General features: G+C 46.5%; 1 protein-coding gene across 1 annotated transcript in view; it reads right to left on the reverse strand.

Moving 5' to 3' along the window:
• Positions 1–1,272: 1,272 nt before the first annotated feature.
• UPF3B (UPF3B regulator of nonsense mediated mRNA decay) overlaps positions 1,273–22,646 on the reverse strand; it is a 53,033-nt gene continuing 31,659 nt past the window's right edge. Inside the window, exons 8-10 of the mRNA XM_029607828.1 lie at positions 21,215–21,372; positions 19,659–19,959; positions 1,273–2,567 (exon numbers count right to left, since the gene is read on the reverse strand). Coding sequence (XP_029463688.1) covers positions 2,421–2,567; positions 19,659–19,959; positions 21,215–21,372 — 606 coding nt within the window. The 3' untranslated portion in view covers positions 1,273–2,420. The remainder of the gene's footprint in view (positions 2,568–19,658; positions 19,960–21,214; positions 21,373–22,646) is intronic.

The raw sequence follows: 22,646 nt of genomic DNA on the forward strand, positions 1-22,646 counted from the left end.
TAAGAATCACTTCCTGCCACATCAAGGTGATTGTCTCCTGCCAGGTGACCTTGCTCCTGGAAAGCAGCACAAGGACTGCTATCTGGAGTTGGGTTCGCCCTACTATGTTCCTGAAGGTCTCTCCTCTATGTAGCTCTCTGCCTGCCTCACTCCTCCAGAAATCGGACTTGTGCTCAGACAGCCAGGAGCTCGTTGCACTAGGTGCAATAGGAAAGTGTGCATTGTTGACTTCCTAGGGGAGCCAACTAAAAATTAGAGGTAAAAACATCCTCCGATTTTCAGTAAACTCAGTTTGCAAACTATTAACAAGCATAGCAGTAACTGAGGAAGAAGCTGGAACCAGTTTTTCCTTCTGTGCACAATAATCCTCCCCGCTCTGCTCTCCTTCTCTTTTATGTTTTCCTGCCCCAACAAAACACAAAACTGGGCTCCATTATATGGGACAATACACAGGGCTCTGGTCAGATAAATATGAGCGAGAGGACGGGCTTTTGGAGGATGAAGGGGGGAATCATGCCACATCCCCTAGTTTTCTGAAGCAGTGCAAGGGTAGATTTTGTGGCAAGAGTCAGAAAATTCTGCAGCATACTTTCTGAAATCGGTAGCAATTATGTGGCACATTTATATTGCATATTAAATAAATTTGCATGTTTACTTTATAAAAATAAAATCATTTTGACATGTGCACTGAGAAAGGAGGGGAGGACAGGGAAGGAGAGCAAATCCACCCCCTCCCTTGACCCTCTCACTCAACTCATTAAACCCCTCCATCTCCCCCTATTCCTACCTCTACCACTCACTACTTGATGATCTGCCCTCCCCTCCAAACTGGGCTAGGTGATCAGCAAGGGACAGAGATGTCATTGTAGCTAGGGCTACTTCTTCCTCTGCTGCCTGGAGCCAGAGCTTTTGAATTATGTTGTTCAAACTGCAACTCTCAAGCCCCAGGGGGGGCAAAGAAAGTAGCGGGAGGAACAGTGCCATCACTGATCCCTCTCCAATCACCACATCCATATAAGCAGAGGGCTAGAAGGGGGAAGAGATGCATAGGCTGCTGCTGCCTTTGGCTCACCCATGATGATTTCACAGCAAGGGCTATATTTTGCAGCCCTTCCCATGGCATTGTGGGAGACTGAGGGCACTGGATATAGACATAGGAACCTTATTTAAAAATGACTTTTTCCTATTTTCTGCCTACATCTTATTCAATAAAGCTATTTTCTATAAAGAACTGTTCAGGTTTGTCAAGTGTAAATAATGAGCAACTTCCAGTTTTTTTTTAAATTATAGATAACTTTTATTGTATTTAGTACAAAATTATTAAAGCTAGTACGTGATAAAGTAAAGGCGTTCAATACTAGTAACATTTCCCTGGGCTGTGAAGTAAGCAAGGAGGATAAGCTGGAAACAGAACTGTCATCCTACCCAACAGCGAACCACCTTTAAAAACAAAAAATGCAATGTACAATAATGGAAAAAGGAAACGTTAAACAGAGAAATATCAGACCTGGTTAATCTCCTAGGAAGCGAAATGCATTGTTATCTGGATTTTAAAAAAATAATAATAATAAAGGACATCAGGAGAAGCTAATTGCTTGCATGGTTATTCTATCCAGATGTCTGGATTCATAAGCAGGTATGACATGAACATTCAGGCAAAGAATAATCATCTCAGAATGGAAGAAACGGATACAAGAAAGAGCTTTCTCAAAAGGGATCCAACACTGCCAAGCACAGCTGTTATTAAGGAGTGATCCCACATGTTGATTACATGTTCATTTGGTAACATTGTAATGGCTGTAAAAAAATGAAATCCACACCGAGGGCTCAATTCAGATAGTTTGACCTGGCTCGTTTCCCTGCAGGGAGGGGATTTCCACATTGTTAAAAGGCTGAACTGGTCAGAGTGGCAGATTCAGTTCTTTCTGGCACATATATATATATCTGTGGACATGGGTCAACCCAAAAGGGCTGCACAGGACCCAAATGCACAGCACTCTGCTGAGCACTGCAAAACTCGCTTTTCAGTGCACTGAGCACTGACCCACAGTGCAGTAGTGCAAGCAGCCTGCTGTCAGATCCCAGAGCCAGGGTTGGGGATGGAGGACTGGCATTTCTTGTTAAGGCCACATAAGATCTGTGTTGCATCCTGGGAAATGTGTCTTTTGTTTGTTTTTTTTTCTTACAGCATCAAAGCCCAGAAGTTCTGAGAACTGAAAATGCTGACTTTTACAGTAAGAACCCACATTACTCCCACGCCATCTCTAGGAACAGTTTACGCTTTCTTCTGCTGGGCTCCAAGCAGCAAGACATCGTTACCTGCCTCCTTCCCCCTTCTCCTTTCTTTGAAGGCACTTCTGGCTTGCTGTGTCCATGGTGTGGCTGTGCGAACCTGTGGAACAAGCCACGTTCTCAGGTCCTCACTCCTCCTCTTTTATCTCGTGTGTCTCACACTCCTGCTTTTTGTCTGCACCCTGCTCTGCTGACTTCGGGGTGCCGTCTTCACAGTGCGCTATCCGAGTCCGACTCCGGACCCCAGGCTGGTAAAGCTGCATTGCCGGGCGGTCCTAAAGGGAAAACAGATCAGTCTGTGTAAAACCACACCTTCCATTAATGACTAGATGGATGCTAAGACAAGGAAATAGAGAGCCAATTCCAAGCCTTTTCCCACAATGCATGCTCACACCACCACCAAATACAGAAATCAGTTTCATTTTTCCTCCTAAGAATAGAAGAGCTTCAATCATGCAGGGTGTGGCTGGGCTGGATGGCAAGTGAAAGCCAGCAGAATAAGCAGCTGCTAAAGTTCAGAACTGTCAACATGGTTATTTCTTTTTGTTTCTTAAATGGTACCATGAGTTTTATAGAGAGGGATACATAAAGCTAAAGTGACCAAAAAGCTGCCTGTACCGCCCACAGCTGATTTGTCAACGTAAGTTGCAATTGGAGAGAGAAAAAAAAGCTGGCATTTGGGAAAAGACTGATGGCTTGGATCTACTTTTTGCTGGGTACTTGTGACCCGGACTGCCAAGGTCTCAGAGAAGCTGATGGGCTCAATGGAGCTTTGGTCTGATCCAGTATGGCATTTTTGCTCTTATGAAAATGCCGTGTCACACAGGCCTGTCCATGAGTTACAATAATGCCAGAACATGCTGTGCTCAGTGTGTCTCTCACGCACTCATTAAACCCCTCCATCACCCCCTATCTCCATCGCTACCACTCACTACATGATGATCCGCCCTTCCCCCTCAAACTGGGCTAGGTGATCAGCAAGGAACAGAGATGACATGGTACCTAGGGATACCTCATCCTCTGCTAGGTTCGATGGACACAGAGAGACACACTGAACAGCACTATCCAATGCAGGCGAGTCTTCCCTCACACCCTGGCAATGCAGAGGCCACACACAGGGCCAGTGCTGAAGCCAGAAACCACAGCAGCACTACCTGGCCTAACAATTCATTCAGCAAAACAAAAAAAAAAAAAAAAAGTTACTCTCCACCCCACCTCCCTTTTTTTTTTTTTTTTTTTATTAGGAGCCCAAAAAACTAGATGAGGTGAGCTAGTCAAAAAAAAAAAAAATTGTATGTTTACTTCCCCCAAAATAAATTGATTTAAGGTTTTGTAAGCATGTCCTGCTCAGTATGTCCTACTATGAACCTGTATTACTGTACCATGCTACCTGATGCAAAAAATATGTGCTAGTCACTGCTGAGGTATAGCTAGATCACTACCTGCTAAAATCTGAAAAGACATTTGAAAACCAAGGATGTGCTTATAATAGAGAAACTATTTACCTCAATTTCATTTTCCTCAGGACCAATGGGTTATGTGCTTTCCTGCTAACAGATGGAGACGGAGTTAGATTTCAAAGCTGTCGTCACCCTAGAAACACCCCTGCAGTGTCCTCTGCCCTTCAGTATTCTCTTCAAAAGCCAATGTGGACACATTATTGAAAAAACTTGATTTAAAATATGATTAAAAAAACAGATAACCATAACTGTACTCAAGCAATCAAACACTGAACCCCAGTAAGAAAACAAATGCCCTGATATAAAGATTGGACGACGGTTTACCCGTAATCTCTTGGACTCATTCAATGTAATTACCAGGATCAGTCCAGACTCCTGGGTTTATGCATTCCTGCCAGCAGATGGAGACAGAGAAAGTGTCACTGACATTGATTCAGAATTCCTGGTGCCACCTGGAGTTTTTCAGTATTTCTCTGTCTCCATCAGAAGGAAGCAGGGTGCCGATACTGCCACGGTTGCTAAGTCTGTGTGCCCGGCCTTCGGTCTCTATCGGCATGGGAACAGCAGTCATTTTGGGTGCTCAAGTGCTTTTACCCGCGCCGGAGAGAGAGGTGGATTTTCCCCCGAGACTTTCCCCAGTCCACCTGGGTCTCGTGGAGGGGCAGGGGCAGATGAGGCAGCTAGTTTAGATCTGCCTACTTCTGGGTGCACTAGGGCTCAGGCCACGCATTTTCCAATTGCTGCTTGCTCTTTTTCACCTGATTTTGTCCTGCTGCTCCATGAGGCTTATTTGGTACAGCAGGCAGGGCTGGGGTCCCAGTCTCCATCCCTGGTGGGTCAGGACTTGGCTCCTAGACCCAAATTGGTCACGTGGTAACCGGCCTTCCATGGTGCATCATTGACTTGGTCCTATTCAGGTTGGTGAGGTCTCAGATGACTCGGTTGGGTCGCAGGAGGCCTCCAAGGATTTGGGGGTGGTGGTGTTGGGGGATCAGGGTGCTAATCCTGATGCTGTGAACATGATTCCAGGAGATGATATGGAGCATATTCCGATCTCGGAGAGAGGTGACCCCAAGATACTCCGCTTGTTCCGGAGGGAGGAATTAGGTCCTTTGATTCCTCAGGTTCTGGAGGAGCTGGGGCTAAAGGTCCCTCAGGAAGACTTAGACATGAAAGAGGCAGATCCGTTCCTGGATAGGCTTTGGGGGGCCCCCCTCCCCCGAGAGCTTTTCCCTAAGTCTGTGAAAAAGATGGCGGATTGGGAGTGGGGTGCTCCTAATTCCGGCTTGAGAATGGGAAGGGCAATGGCAAAACTTTATCCCTTGTTTAAACAGATGTTGGAGCTTTTTTCTCTTTCAAAAGTGGACATGGTGGTTTCAGCGGTCACAAAGACGACGACTATCCCTGTCGCTAGCTCCGCGGCTTTGAAAAATGTTCAGGATCGGAAACTGGTGATCCACCTCAAAAGGATCTTTGAGGTGTTGGCCCTGAGTCTGCGGGCCGCCATCTGCTCCAGCTTCATGCAAAGAGCATGCCTGTGCTGGGTACAACAACTTCAGGACAGGCAGTCGAAGTCTGGTGACGAGGCAGTTAAGGCTGAATGCTTACAAGCATCGGTTGCGTACATGGCGGATACTTTGTCTCGTATCATGGGATCCGTTATGCCAGCCAGGCAGTTATTGTGGCTGCATAACTGGTTGGTGGATGTGTCGTATAAGTCCCAACTGGGTTCGTTGCCTTTCAAGGGACATCTTTTGTTTGGGGAGGACCTGGAAAACTTGATGAAGCAGCTGGGTGAGAATAAGGTACACGAGTTGCCAGAGGACAAGCCTAAGAGCAAGCGGTCCTATCAGTCTCGTTTGCAGTTTCAGGAAGGCAGAATGTCTCTTCATGTGAGAGGAGCCCCAGCTTCGCAGAAGCAGTTTTCTCCTTGAGGTCAGGCCTGGGGGGCAGTCCTTTCGAGGCAGTCGAAGGCCCTTCAGAGCTTCCACAGGAGGTGGGGCTACAGGGGCTAAATCCTCACAATGAAGCAAGGCCGGTCCACTCAGTCATTCCCTTTATAGGGGGTCGTCTAGCACGATTTTATTGGGAGTGGGCCAAGATCACTCAGGATCAGTGGGTTCTTAGTGTAATGAGAGACGGTTATGCATTAGAATTTGCGCATCACATTCACAACCTGTTTCTGGTCTCCCCCTGTGGGTCAAAAGAAAAGTGTTGGGCGATTCAGGAGATTTTAGACAGGTTGCAGAGATTAGGGGCTGTGGTTCTGGTTCCTCTGCACTAACGGGGCAAAGTTTGATATTCCATTTACTTCGTGGTTCCAAAGAAAGAAGGCACCTGTCACCAGATTCTGGACTTGAAATGGGTAAATGCGGAGTTAAAGGTTAAGAGATTTCAAATGGACACCATGTGGTCTGTAATTGCAGTGGTGCGCAAACAAGAGTTCCTGGCTTCTTTGACCTGATGGAGGCATACCTACTTATCCCCATTCGTCAGGATCACCAGCATTTTCTGAGATTTATGGTACTGGATCAGCATTTCTAGTTTGGGCTCTCCCTTTTGGGCTGGCCATGGCGCAACACACCTTCAACAAGGTTATGGTGGTGGCAAAGGGCAAGGGGGTGTTGGTACACCCTTATCTAGACAACTGACTCATCAGGGCAAAGTCTGAGGACGATTGTCACACCACGGTGCAGAAGATGATTCCTACTCTGGAATCTCTAGGCTGGGTGTTGAATATGGCAAAGAGCCACCTAATTCCATCTCAGACTCGCAACTATCTGGGAGCTTGGTTTGACCCAATGAAAGGCAAAATCTTCCTGAAGGAGGAGAGTGTGCACGTTACAGAAGCAAGTTCGGCACTTATTGACATTGCAAGTGCCGAGAGCCTGGGATTTTTTGCAGGTTCTGGGTTCGATGGCTTCAACGCTGGAGTTGGTACTATAGGCCTTTGCACATATGAGACCGCTATAGAGGGATCTGTTGGCACAGCGGAATCCGTTATCGGAGGAATTTCATCAGCCCTTGTCTCTCAATGGTCATGCACGGGATAATCTGTCTTGGTGGTTGCTGACGTCCAATCTAATAAGTGATGTCAATCTGGAGGTCCCAAATTGGATAATTCTTACTACCGATGCCAGTCTTTCTGGATGGGGAGCAGTATGCTAAAGACAGTCAGCCCAGGGCACTTGGTCAGTGGAAGAAGCCTCTTAGTCTATCAATCGCTTAGAGACCAGCGTTACTTGCTTTTCTACCTTTGGTTCAAGGTAGAGGGTCGGTGAGGGTCTTGTCGGACAATGCAATGACTGTAGCATACATCAATCAGCAGGGAGGAACCACGAATCAAACGGAAACCCAGGAGGCTTAGGAGTTAATTCTTTAGGCAGAACAGCACTTGTTCAGATAGTGGTGTCACACACTGCAGGGGTTGAAAACATTCAAGCGGATTTTCTAAGTCTCAGAATGCTAGATCCAGGGGAGTGGGAGTTATTCGAGACAGCGATGCAGCTCATCCAAGAGAGGTGGGCTGTCCCCACGTGGATCTAATGGCGACTCGTCTCAATGCAAAGGTATCTTGCTTTTACAGCCAAAGACGGGAATACGGGGCCGAGGGAGTAGACGCTCTGGTGCTACCCTGGCCTCTGGTAGGCAAGGTATGGCGTCAGATAGAGAGACATCCGTGAGAAGTGGTGTTGGTAGCCCCGGAGTGGCCATGTTGGCTGTGGTTCGTGGATCTGGTCAACATGGTAGTGGACAGACCATTATGCTTCAGTCATTTTCCACACCTGCTTCCACAGGGCCCCATATTTTCAGACCAGGCAGATTGCTTTTGTCTAGCGGCTTGGCTTTTGAGAGGCGGTGTTTGAGATGAAGAGAGTACCCAGAGGCAGTCATTGCTATTCCTCTGCAGGCTAGACGAACATCTACTTTGTTGTTGTATGTCAGAGTCTGGAAGGTTTTTGAGGCATGGTGTATAACTAAAGGCGCCAAGGAATGTCCAAGTTAAATCTTTATTTGAGAGCAGACGTATATTTTGTACTTGTGCACAAGTACAAAATATACGTCTGCTCTCAAATAAAGATTTAACTTGGACATTCCTTGGTGTCTGATCTACATCATTGCCTAAACGGCTTTCTTAGACAACCTACCCTCCTGTTTTATTGGTATAACTAAAGGCGTACAGACCTTACGGTCTTCGGTATCTCAGATTTTGTCTTTCCTTCAAGAAGGTTTGATGAAGGGCCTGGCTTTCAATTCTTTCAGAGTTCAGGCAGCGGCTCTTGCTCGTCTATGAGGTATGAAGGTTGCCCGTTGTCTTCCCATCCAGATGTGGTTAGGTTTCTTCGGGGGGGGGGGGGGGGGGGGGGGGGGTGTTTAAGAATTTGCATCCTCCGGTGAGGAGAGTTTGTCTATCCTGGAATCTTAATCTCATTATCAGAGGTTTGTGAGGCACCTTTTGAACCTCTCCACAGAGCAACGCTTAAAGATTTGACTCTAAAGATGGTCTTTTTAGTGGCCATTTGTTCTGTGAGGAGAATCTCCGAGTTGCAGGCTTTATCTTGCCGCGATCCATTCCTTCAGATCTTGGACTCAGGAGAGTCCTTGCGGACAGTACCCTCATTTCTTCTGAAGGTCGTATCGGCTATTCATGTTAATCAGATAGTGGAGCTTCCAGCTTTTCTGGAATTGGATGCTTCTGCGCCTCATGTGCGGGAGCTTTGGCTGTTGGACGTCCATAGGGCTTTGTTGAAATATCTCAAGGTAATGATTTGAAGAAATGTACTCATGCTTCCAAGGCTACAATTGTGAGGTGGCTCGGCATACATTCTCAAGGGCCATCAGGCACCTGAAGGTTTGAGGACTCACTCTACATGGTCTCAGGCAGCCTTGTGGACGGAGGCCCAGTTGGTTTCACCACAGGAAATTTGTAGAGCGGCGACTTAGAAGTCACTGCATACTTTTGCAAGGCACTATCATCTGGATGTAGGGGATCCGGAATCTCGGTCGTTTGGCGAAAGTATCTTGCGAGCAGGACTTTCCAGGTCCCACCCTCAGTAGAAAGCTTTGGTACATCCCAGGAGTCTGGACTGATCTGGGTATGTACAGAGAAAGGACAATTGGTTCTTACCTGCTAGTTTTCATTCCTGTAGTACCACGGATCAGTCCAGAATCCGCCCGCCCTATGGAGGTGGAGAGTCATCCGCTCAGTTGTACGTTTTGATACAATCTACAAATTTTTCAGGATTTGAAATAGTTTTTATAAGTTTTACAGGTTTTTGCAAGTGTTTTGTGCTTAGGTACAGATTAATACTGAGGAACCGCAAGTGGCACCAGGGATTATGAAGCAGTGTCAGTAAAACTTTTTCTGTCTCCATCTCCTGGCAGGTATGCATAAACCCAGTTGACTGTACTAATCTGTGGTATTACAGGAACGAAAATTAGCAGGAAAGAACCAATTTCCCTATATCCACTCCTCGGGTGAATCCTTGGCACTGTTCTTGGGCAGCCGTGGGCAGGATGCTGAGTCCATTTATCTACACTAAGGAAAACAAAATTATCAGGTGTGTAATTTCTCCATTTCTTAAGGTTTCTTCGGGGAGATGGACTCAGGACTAATGGGATATACAAAAGCTACTCCCAATTGGAGCGAGAGGTTTCCCGCGGTCCAGTTGACACTGCCCTTGCAAAGGCTGAATTCTCTCTGCCTGTACATCCAAGCGATAAAACCTGACCCTCTCTTGGGCTGCCAACTGAGACCTCTGAAATGTTGAGTTTCTGTAGGGGCGAAAGCATTGACAGCCTCTGGATCAAACCCTCATGGGTGAGGGGCACTACAACTGCTTTCTTTTATCTTTTGGTAGCCGGGAAACTGGAGACTCTCCCGATTTACTGGCCAGCTTTTCCAATTCGCTTCCAAAAAGGAGTGATCCTTTAAAGGGCATCTTTGTAAGATTTGCCTTGGAGGTTTCATCTGCTGACCAATTCCACAGCCATAGCTGTCTTCTGGCCGCCACTCACAATGTGAAGGTTCCCAGATTCTTCAGTTGCAGAAGAAATCCGTGGTCTCTGGGGATCGATGCTCTCGTTCAACCTGGCTGGAAGAAGAGTTGCTATATGCCTTCCCTCCATGGCCCCTGCTGGGCAGGGTCATTCGCAGAATCGAGTCCTATTAGTAGCTCCAGATTGGCCCAAGTGTCCGTGGTATGCGGATATGTGGAGATTCCTAGTGGAGACCCCCCATGTGCCTCCCACTGCACAGGGACCTGCTACAGCAGGGACCAGTCCTTTATGAAGATCCGACGATTCTGTCTTAGAGACTGGCCCTTGAGAGGGCTCACTTGATGCAGCAAGGATATTCTAGGGCAGTAATTGCCACCTTACTCCACGCGCGGAAGTTCACTACATCCCTAACGTATGTCTGGAGAGTATTTGAGGCTTGGTGCAAGGAATGCGGTATCCCCCCTCAGACGATCAAAATCCCACTACTTCTAGCCCACTTGGGGGCCCGCTCAACTCGCTCAGAAGCCCACTTCCTCTTACCCCAATGGGATTGGGAACGACATCGGTATGGCGCACCGAGAAAGTAAGACCGGAGGAAGTCTTACCGAAACCCCTCAAAATGTCTCTGATCAGAAGGTAAATCTTCTCTTTTTTTTTTTTTTTTTTTTACACTTACCTGGGCCTCAGCCCTTACCAGCTGAGTACAGAGAGTCTCCGGCTGCGGGGAGGGGTTTAGCCATAACTGATGCGCTTGGCTTGCTGCACCTGCTGCCTTTCAGCTGCTTAAGCAGTAAAGTCGACGTCGGGAACCGGCTACCAGACCAAGACATACCTCTGAGAGATCTCAGAAATCGCCTCAGGAATTCTCAACTGGGGGAGGGACCTTTAGGTATCATCGCAGGAGAGCAGGACTCAATATTTTCTCCAATTTAAATGTAGAATTTCTCCTTCTCAAAAGTACAGCAATCCCCATAAGGAGAGGTATGTCCACCATTTGCTAGTGATGGAGAAATACTGAAGGGCTAAAGTCACTGCAGGAGTATATCTAGGGTGACATCAGCTTTGAAATCTGACTCTGCCTCCATCTGCTGGCAGGGGAATATAGCCCATCTGGCTTCACGCTAGGAAATAAAAAAATGCATCTAAATATACAAAAATACAAAGAATAAAATATCACTGGAGGGCCTTAATTGGGGGGCGGGGTTTCAAGGAAGCTGCTCAGAAGTGTGTTCTAAAGCCGAGTGGAGAAGCCTGTAGTACAAAGCTACAGCTACAAAATATTTGCAGATTTAAAAAAAGAAAAAAATACTACAACTAGAATTAATTTAGAAAAAGTAATCCAGCCTAGAAGTTCTGGTCATCTTGCTTGTTGGAGAGAAGCTCAGGCTTGTAGAACTTAGCAGGTATCAGAGGGATCAGACAGCCACCAGGGGTAGAATGATGGAGAAGAGCTCAAAAAAGCAAGTTTGTTACCATAAACTGTGTTTTCTGTAGATAGCAGGATGAATTAGCCATGCTGTCTGGGACGTCTCCCGGCAGCCCGAGACTGGAACTTCTCTTAGAATGTTCAGAGCTGTGCATCTGTGCGGTCCATTCCCGCGCAACTGCCTGCATCGCCTCAGTTGGTTAGAAAGCACAGATAAGCAACAAACCGCAAGAAAGAATAAGTGCTGGCAGAAGAATAGAGACCGTCTGGGGAGGAGGGTGGGGGACACATGGTTAATTCATTCTGCTATCTACTGAAAACAGTTTATGGTAAGCAAACTTGCTTTTTCCCCTCACAGATAAGTAGGCTGAATTAGCCATGCTTTCTGGTAGTTCCCAGCTAGGGAAGACGAAGCACAGGGTTTGTTATGTCTACAAATGGTGCATTTTGCAGACATCTTAAGAATAGTCTGTGTGCAGAGGATCACTGCGAGTGGTGGACAATCTTAAGAGCTAGTAACGTAATGTTGAATTTCTTGTTCCATAGATGCATCTGAACTCTTGCTGTCGGAGAGAGCAATGAGATGTGAAGGTAAGCAGCAAGGAACAAGTAGCTGCTTTACATATGTCCTGAACCAGCAGATTACATAGGTGGGCAATTGAGGTTGCTACAGCCCTCAGCTGATGTGCCTTGACTTTTGATTCTAGACATTCTGATCTAGAAGAGAAGCAGAAGTGAATACATTGAGTAAGCAAATTGGCTAGCGTTTGGATACTAGTAAACCTGGAGCATTTGGGTTGAAGAAGAGGAATAGTTGCGAATGCCTGTAAATGAATGAGTCCTTTGCTTATAGTATGCTAAGGCTCTCTTGCAATCCAGCTTAGACTTTCCCGCCTGGAGGCATGTGGCCTGGGAAAGAAGGTTGGAACTTTATTGTCTGATTCAGATGAAAGGATGAAACCACCTTTGGAAGGAAGGACAGATGGGTCTGTAAAGTAACCTTGTCATGGTAGAATTTCAAATAAGGCAGGTAGTGTACTAGTGCTTGAAGCTCGCTGACGCGTCTTGCTGAGGTTATTGCTATTAGGAATAATACTTTCCATGTGATGAACTTCAGTGAAGCGTTTTGTATTGGCTCAAAAGGTGGAAGCATGAGTGATTCTAAAACCAGGTGTATGTCCCACGGGATTGCAGAGCATGAGATCGGAGGGCGGAGTCTCAATGCACCCCTCATGAAACAAGATACTAAGGGTTGCGTTGATATTGAATCCCCCTGAACTGCTATATCACCGAGGTGTACTCTGATGGATGAAACTGCCAGGCCAGATGCGTACAGTAAATGCAGGTATTTGAGTAATTGTTCCAGTGAGGATCCAAAGGGATTGAGCGATACAAACATGCACCAATGATGATATCTGTGCTATTTACCTGCATAATTCCTTCTTGTGGACAGCTTCCTGGAAGAGATGAGAATATCCTGAATTTCCATCAGAACAGGAAGATGACCTAGTACTCCCCCTTTCAATCTCCATGCTGTTAAATGAAGCGAGTCTTGTATGGGATGAAGTAGTGTATCATCTTCCTGTGTTAGGAGGTCCTCCCTGTCTTGAAGGGGGACCGTTGACTGTATGAAGAGATGCACGAGGTAGGCATACCACGGCTGTGTGGGCCACGCCGGCGCTACAAGGATGAGATCTGACTTCTCCGTGATGCACTTTTGAAACACTCAACTTATTAGCGGGGTCGGGAGGGAATACGAAGCAGAAAGGCATCCTGAGCTATTCTCTGATCGCACAGGTACAGAGAGCAAAAACTCCGGCAGCTTCATGTTGCATTCGGTTGCGAAAATATCTATGCGGGGCGTCCCCCATCTCCAGAAGAGGGAGTGCGCCACATCCTGGTGGAGTTCCATCTCATGGGGATGAAAGATTCTGCTGAGCCTGTTGGCTTCTGTGTTCTTTATCTCTGGCAGGTAGGTCGCTTGCAACCATATGGAGTGCATCAACACCCACTTCAATATGAGGACCAATTCCCTGTAAAGAATCTTGGAACCGGACGCGCCTTCTTTGTTCTATATAAACATGGACACTTGATTGTCTGTATAGACCATGACTGTCTTTCCCTCTAGACGAAGTGAGAAGATGTAGATGGCGTTCCTTATAGCTTGCAGCTCCAGCAGATTTGGAAAGTTTTCTCACTGGGGGATCAAAGACCTTGTGTCTTGTAGTGTAGAACAAGTTCATGCCATCCCCTTGTGGATACATCCATTGTCAGGACAACCTGATGCGCTAGGTTCCGGAAAGGCGCTCCCGACTGCAGGTGTTAGCCACCAATCCAAGTCCAAGATCATCGGTTGAGTCAGGACCACCTTCCGTGATATAGGATGGTTGAGCTGAGACCACTGAGATTTGAGACCCCATTGAATTCGGAACATGTGAAGGCGAGTATGGGGAAATACATACATCGCTGCAGCCATGTGCCCCAAAACCATGACAATTTGCTGAGCTGTGGGATTCGATAGGTTTCTCAATATTGAGGCTAGATCCCAAAAGGTTTGAATATTGTCTGCGGGTAGAAAGGCTTTGCAAAGTTCAGTGTTTATGACTGCACCTATGAATTGTAGAGTTTGAGAGGGGTCAAGATTGGACTTCTCGTAATTTATGATGAATCCCAGATTTTCGAGACAGGTTATGGTTTGAGTCCAATGGGTGTGAAGTAGTTTTTCATTCGGGGCAACGAGCAGCCAATTGTTTAGGTAGGGAAAAACCTTTATTCCCTTCTTGCGAAGGTGGGCCACAGCTACTGCTAAGCATTTTGTGAACACTCTGGGCGCTGATGATAGGCCAAACGGCAGGACCCTGTACTGGTAGTGCTGGGGGTTCACTTGGAAACAAAGGTAGTGCCAGGAAGAAGGGTGCATTGGAATGTGGGAGTAGGAATCCTTGATCTCCAAGGAGCACATCCAGTTGCTGGGTTGCAGAAAAGGCAGAATGGATTTGAGAGAAGTCATCTAGAATTTCTCCCAAAGGAGAAATAAATTGAGGGCTTGAAGATCCAAAATGGGCCACAACCCCCTGCTCTTTTTAGGAATGAGGGAGTATTGAGAATAAAATCCCCGATGGTGCTGACATTGATGCACAACCTGGATTGCCCATTGTTGAAGCAATGACTGGACTTCCTGCTGGAGAAGGATTTTGTTCCTTTCCCCCAAAGGGTGGAGTAAGGTGGGGTAACGTCAGAACTTTCTGAAAGTTCAGGCAGTAACCACTTTGCACTACACTGAGAACCAAACGATCTGATGTTATTTGTTCCAAGCTTGTGACAAAGAAGTGAGGTGGCAGAGTCAAGTTCAAAAAGGCTACTGCAATTTTTGGCTGTCATTTTGAGATGGCTTCTAAGTGCGTTGGGTTCTGCCACATCCCATGATTGAGTTTGCTGTGGTTATTGCCTCTGCTGCTGGTAGGGCAGGGACCATTAGGATGAGAATGGTCTGTACGTCTCAGATAGAAGCGCTTTTTGTATAATGGATAACAACATCTAATGGATGCCTGTTCCATGGATGACATGAGCGAGGAAACTGAGGCGCTTTGCTCCTTGAGTTGAGAAACAGTCTCACGAAGCTTGTCCTCGACAGGTTGTCACCTTTGCACAGGAGATCCACCAGCTTTTCACATACATCATCATGAATCACACTTGCCCTGAGCCAGGCTATTCTTCTGGCTGCAATGGATGCCGCTGAAGTACAAGCCGATGTCTCAAAGGCCTCATAGATAGTATGGAGTAAGTGACATAAGCCTTCTTCCATGTCCACTATTACTTGATTTCGCAATTGATTTATTTATTTTATTTATTTATTTAAAATCTTTTAATACACCGATACTCAAGACAAATATCTTATCGTACCGGTTCACAGCAAAACAAAGGGTAACCAGCGATATAGGAGAAAGTTACAAAAAAACAGGGTGATCAAATTCAGGACAATTAAGATAGGAAGAATTAGCTTAACATAGTGCTACTATAGAAAAGAGTAAATAACAATCAACGTATAATAGAAACAAAGGCTAATGGTCTAATAGGTATTCAAACAGAACAGTTTTTCAGGTGAGGGGGACATCTGTCAGGGGCGACAGAGGCACGGAGAGGTGTAGAGACAGGGGAGAGGGGTTCTAGAGGAGGGGGAGGCCTAAGGTGGGGGGGGGGGCAGGGCTTGAAAATTAACGGGGAGGCTTGCATTATTACCGGGACGGAGCTGGTTTGAGGCGGGAGAACGGTCAGTGTTCTAAAAGTTATTATTGGAACCGGGTGGTATTTGAATGGAAGTTATGAGAGATGAAGTAGTGTGCCATCCCTTATTGTGATGTGGCCCATTAAGGGAAGGCTTGTTTGAAAAGCCAAGTTTTCAGTTTCTTTCTGAAGGTGTAAGGGCATTGTTCCTGGCGGAGCTCTGGGGTTGGTGAGTTCCATTGAGAGGGTCCTGCTGTGGACAAAGCACGTTTCTGAATGGAGGGGTGAACTGAGGATTTAGTAGGGGGAGCCTGGAGAGATCCTTTATATGCCATTCTGATCGGTCTCATAGAGGCGTGAAATTCGAGTGGAATTTTGAGTTGGATTGATGGTAAATGGTTTTGTGGATAATGGTCAAGATCTTTAACAAGATTCTATAGTTGATGGGGGGCCAGTGTAAGTTTTTGAGGATCGGTGTGATATGGTCTTTTCGTCTTGAATTTGTTAGGATCCTAGCTGCGGCATTTTGGAGCATCTGTAATGGTTTAGTTGTGGAGGCGGGAAGTCCGAGCAGTAATGCGTTACAGTAATCAATTTTTGAAAACAGTTTGGCCTGAAGGACTGAGCGATAATCATGAATGAGTAGGAGGGTCTAAGCTGTTTTAGAACATGTAGCTTATAGAAGCATTCCTTTGTGGTGGTGTTTATGAACTTTTTGAAGTTCATTCTGGTGTCTAGAATAGCTCAGAGGTCTCTCACCTGGTTCACTACTGGTATGATTGGGTTGCTGATGAGGGGGTTGCAGTCATTAGGAGAGATGACGAGGAGTTCCGTTTTGGAAGTGTTGAGGACAAGGTTGAGGCTAGAGAGGAGGAGATTGATGGAGTGAAGGCAGCTGTTCCAGAAATTCAGGGTATTGGAGATGGGAATCAAGATCTGCACGTCGACAGCGTAAATGAAGTGTGTCAGGTTAAGACTTTCTAGGAGCTGGCATAGGGGTAGTAGATAAATATTAAATAGAGTGGGGGAGAGAGACGAACCCTGGGGTACTCCATGATTGGAAGAGATGGGGTGGGATTCTTTATCATTTATTCTGACCTTGTAGTTCCTGTTATTGAGGAAGGATTTAAACCAATTGAGAGCAGAGCCAGATATGCCGATTTCCGAAAGACGGTTGATGAGGATTGAGTGGTTCACTGTGTCGAACGCTGCTGATATGTCGGGTAGAGCTAGTAGAAAGGATTGGCCTTTCTAGGCCCATTAGGATGTTGTCTATTAGCAAGATTAGGAGGGATTCCATGTTTAGGCGTTTCCGAAATCCGAACTGGGAAGGGTAGAGAATGTTGTGGGAGTGTAGGTAATCTGTGAGTTGGTTGTTGACTAATTTTTCCATTAGTTTGGCGATAGGACGAAAGTTTGCTGAGTTGGCTGGATCCAGATTGGGTTTCTTTAGAAGAGGTTTTATTGAAGCAATTTTCCAGGAGTCAGGGACAGTTCCTTGAGAGAGGGAGCAATTTATAATGTCAGCCAAAGGCTTTGCTATGGTGTTTGGGATGGTAAGTAGGAGTTTAGTAGGTAGTTGGTCGGATGGATGGGACGAAGGTTTCATGTTCTTGAGTATGGATTCAATTTCCAGGGAAGATGTGAGTTCAAAGGATTCGAGTAGGGGTTTCTGGATAGATGGGGGAGGGTTGTACACGGAAGGAGGCTGGTTGTTTGATGGGGTCAGAGGTGCAAGTAAGTTGTTGATTTTCTTTTCGAAGAATAGAGCCAATTGATCACCTCTGGTCTGGTCCCCCTCCGATTTCAGTCCCTGAAGGCATTTATAAAGATAAAAATTGATGCTGCTGAATTTTTGCATTAAGCATCGCACCTTGGAATACCTTCTTACCAAAACTGTCGAGGTATCAGGCATCTTTGCCCAGAGGCATGTTGGAGTATAGTCTGGTACATTTGGCCCACGTCTTGGCAGATTCCACTATCACGGACACATGGGCTAACTGGACTGGTCCATAATGCAGGGATTTTCTCATTCTAAACTTCAGGTCCAATTTTCTGGACATGCAGGGTGCAGAAAAAGTCAACTCCCATGCTTTATTCATGACAGAGTGTGAAGGGAGTGCTATTGGCTCTGAAGGGGCATCAAATGTTTTTAGGATCCCGTGAACCTCCAATCTTGGATCTGGTAACTTTTTGGTCTCAATTTTCAAGAAGGTTCCCACCTTTTCAATAAACCTAGAATATGAAAGGTCCTCAGGAGGTGAAGATAGTTCAGGTGGGTCCTCTGGGGGGGGGGGGGGGTCTGAGGGTATGCCTGTGAAGGAACTCAGAGAACGCCGGTTCACATTCCGGTCTGGAGCTTATTGGACTCAGTCACCGGCAGCATCGTCACCTCCTGGGGGGTGGGGGAGGAAGAGGAATGGAATGGACAGAGGCTTCTTCTGATGGGCTAGAAGCACTCGCAGGCCATGTCACAAATTACAGGAATCATGCAACTTTTTTCAACACTTGAGAATTGGGTCAACAACTGCTAGCAGTTGTTGACCCAATTCTCAAGTGTTGAAAAAAGTTGCATGATTCCTGTAATTTGTGACATGGCCTGCGAGGCCGCACCCTGCATGTAATGTGGGGAGGGTGAAGCTCTTTTCCTCTTCTTTGTAGGTGGTGAGACACCACGGACGGTCTCAAGATTCTCATACCTCTTAGTCCCATAGGTAGGAACCGGTGGTCTGATGATAAAAAGGGTCCAGATGCTTCATATCCCTATCATGGGATTTATGACATTTTCCTAACAGTTCCTGGGGCAAACTTCTTTTCCATCTTGAGAAGGTTGAGAGTTCTGTGTTAACACTGCTCCTGTCCAAGGATGAAGAAGAATGCCCAGGGATGTGAAGAATATCTACGTCAAAAGCCCCCGAGTCCTCCAACTCACTTGGGGTGAAGACCATTTTGGGGTCTTGTCTAGTTGGATCCTGGGAGCCCTCAATGAAAGACAGCTGCGATGCCTTACACTTTTGCGTTGAGTGCGTCAATTGAATATGGCGGGACTTATCTTTCGCCTTACTTCCCGATGTGGGTTTTTCCATTGATGCATGTTTGAACATTGACTGTGTTGATGCAACGCCAGTTGATGTCCGCTTTGGATGCTTCATTGATGCGGTCTGTCGACGCTCTGCATCAGGAACTGTGCGCCAGTCCACACTATGCTTCATGCATCAACTGTGCGCCAGCTCCCCTGCATTGATAATGAATGGGTCGACATACTCAGCGCAGGGTCGCTCCCCTTCTGCGTCGCAACACTTATCGCACTAGGGCCTTGTTAGAGTTTGTCACCTGTGCCCTTACCTCCTGACTTCTTGGGGTGTTTCACTCCCTGAGCCTTTTTGGAGGACAGCTCCAATGATCCTCCAGCCTTCTGGGCTCCCTGCCCGAAGAAGAGTGTGTGGAATGGTAAATGGGGGCATAAGAGCCCGAATAGGCTCCCTCCATCTCCCAGAGCTTGGTTATTTTGGTGGCCCACTGTTGCTGGGCCTGCGGAAACATCCTGCCACAGTTACAGCAGGATGTCTGATCATGGTCCGGCCCCAGGCATAAGTAGCAGTAATTATTTCTGTTGATGACGGACATAATGTTGCCACATTTGACAACATTTGAAGCCTGGGGTCTTCGGAGCCATGATAGTACTGAAAAGTGCTGCTTGGGGTTCACAGAGGTGAAGAGAGAAAAAGAAAGAAAAGAACTTGAAGAAAACTTGAGAGGCGTGCGAGAGAGAGAAGACCCACGTCCAGTAGCTGCACAGGAAAAAAATCAGAATTGAGGTGATGCAGGCAGTTGCGCGGGAATGGGCCGCGCAGGTGCACAGTTCTGAACATTCTAGAAGTTCCTGCCTCAGGCCGCCGGGGGACATCCCAGACAGCATGGCTAATTCAGCCTGCTTATCTGTGGGAAAACATATAGCACCAATTACTTGCATCAATTCCTTTATTACTCTCCAACAGTACCGAGACTCCTCAGGCATGTAAGCACAGGAACTCGTTTCTCCTGGCAACGCTAAAGGGCTGCCATAGGGATGATCTGTGCAGATAAGGGGCTGCTTTACCAGGGCAAGATCAGCTCTACTACCATTAGCAAAAGCCTACCCCTACCATCTTCCACAGAATTACTGGCACACAGCGTGAGGCAACTGAAGCCTTCAGCTTCACTGTGTTCTTCCCACCCCACCCCACTCACACGATAACAGGTAAGAGCCACAGTACCTTGTTCCTTATGCGATCCCTTTTAGTCGCATCCTCTTTCTTGTCCTCTTTGTTGGCTCTCTCACTTTTATCGCTGTTCACTGAATAATCCGCCAGCTCCTCTTTCTTTGGCCTTTCCTTGTAGAACTCCCTCCCCTTTCTGAATTCTTCCTCTCTTCGCCGGAATGTCTTTTCTCTCTCAAATCGCTCCCTCTGCTTGTGCCGATCTTCCTCCAAGCGCCTCAGTTTCTCCTTCTCTCTCAGTCTTCGCTCCCGCTCATAATCCTTCTCCCGGAAGTCTCTCCCGCACTCATCTTCAGATCTGCGGATACAACAGGATGAGTGGGCTTGGGAAGACGGTCTTGTCCTGCTGCCAGGGACTCAGGACTGGCTCTCCTGGCTAGGACAGCTGGTGAGGGGGGTGGGGAAGGCAAATGACGCACACCTCAGATATTCTCAGCTGGTGCAGGAGTTTCCGTTCCTCCACCAGCTGAGAACTCGGGTGTCTTCCATGTCATCAACAGTGCCTGGTAGCTAGAAGCACGATACTGAAGATAAAATCATTTTTAAAATCCTAGACTGCTATACCCGCACTTTATGTCTCTATTTTAAAACTTTAAATGTTATCTTTCGCTGGTCAAATAAAAGCAAATAAGCAGCACTAGCAGACTTCCACTGAAGACATCGGCAAGTGCTTTGCCTTTAATAAAAACCTTCTGGTACTTCACTCTAAACCAGGGCTTCCCAAACTGGTCCTGATGACCCCTCAGTCAGTCAGCTGTTCAAGGTATACATACTCAAACAGTTATGAGATAAATTTGAATACACTGGAGAGCCAGTACATAATACATCTCTCATGCATATTCATTATGGCCATCTTGAAAACCTGACTGACTGTGAGAGCAGCAGGACAGACGCGGGATGCCCTGCATGAAAAGATATGTTGGATGGAAACCCTACAAAGCAAAATGCTTGTTGCAGACGCCCACTGACCTAACAGCAGTAGCCTGGGGAGGGCAACCCGTGAGTGCTGACACCACCTGCAGGAGGAGCGAAGTCTTTGCCATGTGATAAAAGTAGCACCTCAGGCAAATAAAACCACAAAAAAGCAGCAAATTCTAAGGATGGGAGCACTCTATGAGGTGTGATGCATGACAACAAACATTTTGTACTATGTGCAGAAATGAACAGGGAAGACCAGGGCTGGATTTAGGCATCATAAGACACGTGACTGGGGCGTCCCATACTGAAGTACCCAGAAACTGAGTGGGAACTCTACCCCACGGTCTGCAATCTCCAAGAGCATCCCTCTTGTCTATGGGTGCCATAATCTTAAATCCAGCCATTCGACAAGGGCCACTCTACTTTCCCTCAACATGAGATTGCACTGTTGGTGTTACAAAGTCCCCACTTTGAAGTGCACTGGAAAAATTTATTAGAATAAAACCAGATTCTGATTCTAATCTTGAGATGCTTTAAAATCTCTCTCTCTGGGATATTCCCTGTCCTGCTGAGCAGGCTCATTCCTGCGATGCCGTACAGCCTGCTCAGAACATTAACAAGTGCAGGATATTCACTTCTTTATCTTCTCGTCCTTTGTTTCACCGTCTGATCGTTTCGATGTTGCACTTTGCCCACTGGTGATCTTTTCCTCTTTCAGATTCTCCTTTTCTGACTTTCTTGATTTAAATTTTTTTTCTGAATCCCTTTCATCGTTTTCTGGCTTCTTCAGCAGCTGTAAGGGAAGTAAACTTTCTAAGTACAACTATATCAACAATGTTCTTTTACCACCTCTATCCCTAGGGTGCACTATGAATCTCTCAAAAAAAATGTTAGGACAGTGTAGAACTACACCTTATACCGACCAGCAGGCCCAGTGCAGCCAAAAAGGCTCCATTAGAGCAGATCCTGCCCTAGAGTTAGTGGCACTAGGGGACAGAAGTCTGCCAAAAGGTTCCTGTTCCAGGCCAAGTCAGTAGCATGTATTAAGAGCCTTATTTGGTATTAGTGGCACAAAAAACCAGTCTGATTCTTCAATCCGGCGTGTCATAGAAGTGCCTAGGCCCAGGGGGGTGACAGGGCAGAGATCACTGCACAGATCAACTTCCTTTGCAACTCTCTGCCTGCAGCAGGTCATGGCAGATGGAGGTGTGGCAGTACAATCAGAGAGTGTTTTCTGTCTTTGAAAATCCTAAAAATATGACAGCAGAAAAAGACCGTTACGGCCTATCCAGTTTGCCCATCCACACCGACTTAGTAACATAGTAATAAAACAGCTGAAAAAGACCAAATGGTCCATTCAGTCTGCCCAGCAAGTTTCTTATGGAAGTAATTGCCACTCCACGCAGGTTACCCCGAAGTCTTATGCTACGGGTAGCAATATTTACAAAACTACCTTTAGCAACAGTATTCAGTTCTCCTTATTCAGCTTTACAATCCTACCACTTCCTCAGAGATCCTCTGCATTTATCCCATGCCTTCCTGAATTCAGATACTGACCTTGTCTCCATCACCTCCATGGGGAGGCCATTCTATGCATCCACCACCCTTCTCTGTAAAGGAATATTTCTTCAGATTACTCTTGAATCTACCACTTTCACCCTCATTCTAGAGCCTCTTTTCCTTTGAAAGAGGTCTGCCTACCATGTATGGAAGACAGTCCTTATTATCTCACCTATTCCAGGGTATGCATGTTTATATCTTTAAGCCTCTCCTGATATGCTTTAGAACGAAGACCACTGACCATTTTAGTATCCGCCCTCTGGACTGCCTCCATCCTGTTTATATCCTTTTGAAGGTGCAGTCTCCAGAATTGTACACAGTATTCAAAGTGAGGTCTCACCAGGGACCTATACAGGGGCAACATCACTTCCCTTTTTCTGCTGTCCAGTCCTCTCTCTGTGCAGCCAAGCATCTTTCTCTGGCTTTTGTCATTGCGTTATCCACCTGTTTATATCAGATGATTTTAAGGTGGCCAATCACCTCCAGATCCCGCTTTTCTTTCATGCT

This window comes from Rhinatrema bivittatum, chromosome 6 (genome assembly GCF_901001135.1).
Source record: "Rhinatrema bivittatum chromosome 6, aRhiBiv1.1, whole genome shotgun sequence".
Classification (NCBI taxonomy): Eukaryota; Metazoa; Chordata; class Amphibia; order Gymnophiona; family Rhinatrematidae; genus Rhinatrema; species Rhinatrema bivittatum.